Raw genomic sequence first — 6,000 nt, 5'->3', positions numbered from 1 at the left:
TTTTTATTCCTATAATTAGTTGCTTTATTTTAAACATCCCATTTATTTTATATATATATATATATATATATATATAAAATTTATACTTAGTGTGTATAATAGACAAAGAATAATATTTCAAAAATAATTATTTTATTTAAAAAATAATCATTTTCAAATCAAACAACCCATTTTTATAGTTTTTACTACACTAATTTATTAAATAACCCATTTACTAAAAAATAATGAGTACAATAATTATCTATTAAACATACCAATTTTTGTAATTATATGTTGCCGCCGCTCTTATATGTATATGTTGCCACCGTTGCTAGTATCGCCGCCGCTATTGGTGCTTCTATTAATGTATATGTTAGTTAAAAATTCAAAACGGAGAAGCAGTACAACCATGGAGAATTGAGATTTGGGAAAATTGAGATTTACATTTTGAAGAAGGAAACGACAACTATTATTGGATCTTGCTGCACTGGGATTGCCGCCGCTGCTGTTGGTGCTGCCGCCGGTTGAGGTGTGATGGGCGGCTGCCGGAGGTGGGGCTACCGTGCCTTTTGAATGAGACGACAACTATTATTGGGTGTTGCTGCTGCTGGGATTTTCGCCGCTGCTGGCGTGATTGGCGGCTCCCAGAGGTGGGGCCGCCGTTGCTGCTGTAACAGGGAGCGAACAGTAGTGAAGGAGAGGGAGAAGGTAGAACCGTAGAAACGCTGTAGGGTTTTGAAAAAATTAAGAATTAAATGTAAAAGATTTGCTTATGTGGCATTTATTGCATGTGTTCTCAAGTTTTAATTGGCGTAGTCCATAGATAATGTGTAGACAATTCTACCTAATAATTTCTCCTAGAGCCGCGGCAGAGACCATATAAAGAGGGTAGTGCGGAGCTGCCGACGAAGCAGAGAATCGAAGCAGCAGCGAAAAGATGGGAGTGGAGAAGGAAGTTTTGAGGCCAGGAACAGGTCCCAAACCTGTCGCTAATCAGGATGTCACCGTCCACTGCACTGGCTACGGTCATCTCTCTCTCTCTCTCTCTCTCTCTCTCTCAATACTACCGATCTCGCTGTTTCGTTTTTGAACTTAATTGCAGTGATTTGCGTACTCTTTAACTATATGGGTTTTCTTCAAATTCTTTGAATTTTGTGGGCACTGTTCGTTTGTTATTTTCTGTTGAAAATTGATGCGAATATTGTCTTGGATCCATCTTTCTTCCTTTATTTTTTCTGCGATTGTGCATACGAATGTGATCTGTTGCACGTGTAACTACAAATATAGTGATTATCATTTATTCTTAAATGAGAGAATAGGGTTGGAGGGTGGTTGGCTGTGAAGAAGTGAAGGGAAAAAGAAATCCTGATTTGATTGTTAAGATCAGTTGCTTTTAATTATTCTTCGGATGTGTTTAGTGTGTCGAGCGATAATGGCAATATAGTAGTATTTTATTTGATTTAAGATAGAATATTTCTGACACGGGGGTTTGGACTAGGGTTTAATTAAGATTTATGATGTGTGATTGATATTTAAGAGTCGTACCTTATAATGTTCCATGGTTTTGAATGTTTTTAGTCATGATCTACCTGTGCCAAATGAAATACAACAGAAATTCTTGATTGAGCAGAACTCGGAGCATCTCACCCACGTTCTATGCTTCGTGCCTTTTTTTACCTTTTTGAAGCTTTTTGTTCCACCTTCTAGGAGCTCTTAATTGGTGGGTATCTAATATTTTGGCATTGCTGAGGAGATTTGGGAAAAAAATAATTTCAAAGGGAGATTGTCTGATTGAATAAAATACCTGCTCCAATTGTGTCCTTCAAAAGAGTTGTGCAAAATTTTAGTCCAACTGAAGCATATGGGTATCCCTTGAGATTAAAATAAAGACGAACTTGATGTACTTGATAAATAGAAGAGCGCATGATTTTAATAGGAGTCTTTGCTTGTTGGTAAATGCTCCAAAGTTTCTGCCAATTTTGGGATATGGCCATGGCTCATTTTGCATTTTATTTTTTGTTATTTGTGCTGTCTTTTGATGTTCTATCTTCCCCTTTTTTTTGGCAGGGAAAAATGGTGATCTTTCCCAAAAGTTCTGGAGGTGAGGATTGTATTTCTATTTCTTAGCATTTATTCTTTGGTTTATTCAAAGGGATATTGGGTTGTACTTGGGCTTTGCTGACTCAACTTCTGCATTTTGCTTTGTTTTAGCACAAAGGATCCTGGGCAGAAGCCTTTTAGCTTTAAAATTGGAAAAGGTTCTGTTATCAAAGGTAGACTACTGTTATCTTACAAGTGTCCAGTATTCCATGATCATGTTTATTTCCTGAATTACCACAGGCTATGCAAAAAGTCCTGGCCTTCTGTAAATTTTTTTTTTTTCAGTGTAGATTGGCCGTCTTTGGCCTATAGATCACTTCCTTGCATGATTTTTTCTTTCTTATCTAGAAGTTAGTTTGTCAGGTCGGAAGAAGAACTTGTTATGCCTACATACTATTTGGTTAGACAATTGGAGATAAGAGAAAAGAAATGGATTCCTCCCCATTTCTCTCATTTGGTTCACATAAGATAGAGAGAAGAGAAAGCATTTGTGAGAAGAGGGGGAGGGGAGGGAGGAAAAAAGGCCACACTTGCTCTCCCAAATCAGAATAAGGGGATAAATGGAGAAATGGAGAGAAACTGCTTAAAAAGACATGAGTGCTGATAGACAAACTAAAGAAGTGGGCTTTGTGGTTTTTGGGGGGGGGGGGAGGGCGCTAATCTTTTGTTTCACCTTGTTGAACCAGACAGAGGAAAGAAATTAGTTTGTTTTGTTTTCTCTTTTGTTCTCCTATAAGTTTTTCTTCTCTTCCCTCTTTTCTACAATGAAATGGACTGTAAATTTTGATTGCTTGTGATGGGGCGGGCTAAACTTTTGTTTCACCTTGTTGAACCAGACAGAGGAAAGAAATTAGTTTGTTTTGTTTTCTCTTTTGTTCTCCTATAAGTTTTTCTTCTCTTCCCTCTTTTCTACAATGAAATGGACTGCAAATTTTGATTGCTTGTGATGCTTGTTTTGCCTCATCACCTATACTATTAATTAAAAAGACTTCGGCAGTTTTAACATGTCCTTTTTGGTCATAATAAGAAGTCCTGCAAAACCACTCAAAACTAAATATTCAAGAGAGGGGTACATGAGTAATTCAAAATTAAAAGAATTTTTTTAAAAAAAATAAATATTTAACTGTTTAAAATGACCCACTAACATTTGTAACCACTTAAAACTACTCATAATTAGAAAACAATTTAAGGATTTTGAGATTAAATAATGATCAACTGCTAGTCTTTCATTATGATATGTTCATAATCACAGAACTTCCTAAAAATTTTGAGATTAAATAACGTGTGATGCTTGTGCAGGCATAACATGTGCTCAACAGCTAGACTTTCATTATGATATTGTTCTTTGATATATTTATTTACTTGTATATTTATTTCTATGCTTTGTTCTAATGTAAGAAAATTATATACATATTGATGGATTTAGTTGCTTTTTTATTTTATTTTATTTTATTTTATTTTTCATTGTTATCTTGGTTGATGGTTCTGCTGTAAAGTTAGCGTGGATATTTGGTATTGAAACATGTTCAACTCTCCATGTGCATGTGTTCTGTGTTGTATGTGTTTTTTTTCTTCAAATTTTAAATAACACTTTTCATAGAATTTAGATATTTAGCTTCAATGCATAAAAAACGTAATTAAATAGATGGCTGTTGCGGCTAGCATCCACATGCATGCATAGGTATCACAAAGAAAATTTGCATGTGTTTATGTTTATCATGCAGAGGATTATCAGTGCTTATGATATTGAACACAAGGACAATCAGCAAGATGGTAAAATCTTATGCTGGAAGGAATGACTTTTAATGGGTTGGAAAAGCAGAAGAAGATTTGTGTTTCCAATATGTAATAATTAGGGAAATAGAATTTTAGTTTATAAAAATGACTACAGTTATGACGCACCTCGATCATTTTAGCTCTGTTGCTTGGAGTTTGCAACCAATTTGTCTGATTTCTTTGGTGAAAATTGGGTATGATTACTTGTTTCCAAGGTTTGCAATGGATAAGTTTGCCATCAGGTTGTTTATCCAAAAGAAAAAAAAAAAAAGAAAAAAAGAGAAGAAGAAAAGAAAAGAAAGAAAGAAGTATGCCATCAGGTTGTGGAACTGTTTTGTCTTTGCTTTACTTTTGAGGAATCTGCTTGGAAAACAATGATTGCATCTTTAATGGCTGTTCCCTGGATTCTGTTTTTATTTGTAAACTAGAAGGACTCTAGGGGGTTCATGGAAGCATGAAGAAGCCATACAGCCAATCAGTGAGCTCAATAGAATAATCTACAAAAACAGCGAGGAAACTAAAATTGTTACAAGAAGAACTATTGTGCCGAAAGTACTAAAAATCTAACCGCATCCCTTTCAGATTTTACACTGGAGGTTTCATGCCTTCAAAAGCTCTAGCGATCCCCTATCTGCAGACAATCCAGAAAAAAGGTTGTGAAATGACACCCTGAAGATTCTTATGTCTTGCCATGCTTCTAGAGCTCCTCCAATCCTGCAATTTATATCCAGCCTTGCCAATCACCACCCCAACCAATGGATTCCTACTGCAGCATAAACTGAACTCCACATATCTTTCATCTAAACTCAATGCAACAAAAGGCAATTAACTGTTTCACTTTCCTCGATGCAAAATAACACCTATTAACTGTCACAAGATTATTTACTGGTAGAATCCTTTTCCAAAATGCTCTCTTTAAAAAAATCAACTTGGTTGGAACTTTCATTTCCAATTTACCTTGTTGTAGCACCTGTTCCCCCATCATTTGCTGAACCAGTGTAATAAGACTTCACTGAGACTCAGAAACTTCCATTATTTGCTTGTGTCCATCTAATTTTGCCTACCACTTTTCCTTCTTCTTTGTCATAGGGAACCTTCATCGTGTTCAAGTAGCACTGCATTTCAGCCTCTCTAAAGTTTCTTTGGAAGCTCAAACCTTATCAAATTTGATTTCACTCTCTCTACAACTGCTCATGTAGTCATGGGCCAAGCAACCACCACATTATTGTTTAATAAAAAAAAAATTGGCTATCCTCAATTCAAAATAAACACCCTTTAAAAACTCTTCCCACCCTTTACTGATGAGTTTGTCGCTTGCCCTTGCTGTAAGGGACTTCTAATAGCACCCACCTTCTACCAATCATGGCTTTTCCATATATTTCACCAACTATCGATCTTCGTAAATTAGACTTTTCTTGGGTGTACCATTTCCTAAGAAGATCCCTATTTTTCTTTTCTATAGAAAAGAAGAGCCTTTTTTACTTTGGTAGAAAAGAAGAGCCTTATTCATAAGAATGTAAATCCAAAACTCCGACTCCACCCATTTGATGTGTGAGTGTCACTATACCTGATCTGACTGTAGGTATTTGAGAATGTTATCACCAAGACCCCTGAGATATAAACTGAAAGTTAGATAAAGTGCTTCTGATCATTGACAACCCCTTTTGGAGAGCAGCTGATCATTTCAGCCTGCTAACTTCTCAAAAATTTTGATACTTGGCAGTTCCCACATTTTGTTTTTTCATTTTAAAATTTCCTCAAGAGGTAAGTCTCAAAAAATCGTGGGAAAATAACCAAACTACTTCCAAGATATCAACAAAGTCCTGTCTTTTCATTTTTCTCTAAGCTGAACTAATCAAACAATTCTCCATATTCAACTTTGACCATGACACAGCCTGAACAGCAAGGAGAATGCATTCGAGTTAAAAAATTTGATCCTTGGACTCTCCACTCTAAATGAGTGAAGGCCAGAAGGGTTGCAGTCTTCCTTCATTCAAGAGGCTTCCCCTCTGGCAATGATTAGGCACCTGAGAAGCTGGGTTCCCTGAAGCTAGATCAGGTCGGAAATTTGACTGCTCAGGGAGGCTGGTGGGTAAAACTGACAGGCAGGTTCTTTCAGTAGGGTCTGACATGCAGGTGTTTTGA

At 36.3% G+C, this 6,000-nt stretch overlaps 1 protein-coding gene across 2 annotated transcripts in view; it reads left to right on the top strand.

Moving 5' to 3' along the window:
- Positions 1-300: 300 nt before the first annotated feature.
- The window catches only part of LOC131164577 (peptidyl-prolyl cis-trans isomerase FKBP12), a 28,331-nt gene continuing 22,631 nt past the window's right edge, over positions 301-6,000 (top strand). The window contains exons 1-4 of one of the 2 annotated variants that reach the window (XM_058121871.1): positions 301-687; positions 841-1,004; positions 2,047-2,080; positions 2,191-2,252. In XM_058121871.1, coding sequence (XP_057977854.1) covers positions 917-1,004; positions 2,047-2,080; positions 2,191-2,252 — 184 coding nt within the window. In that variant the 5' untranslated portion in view covers positions 301-687; positions 841-916. The remainder of the gene's footprint in view (positions 688-840; positions 1,005-2,046; positions 2,081-2,190; positions 2,253-6,000) is intronic. The other variant, XM_058121870.1, reaches the window with a different exon arrangement.

This window comes from Malania oleifera, chromosome 9 (assembly GCF_029873635.1).
Source record: "Malania oleifera isolate guangnan ecotype guangnan chromosome 9, ASM2987363v1, whole genome shotgun sequence".
NCBI classification, from domain to species: Eukaryota; Viridiplantae; Streptophyta; class Magnoliopsida; order Santalales; family Ximeniaceae; genus Malania; species Malania oleifera.
This window is presented reverse-complemented; position numbering and strand designations above follow the sequence as displayed.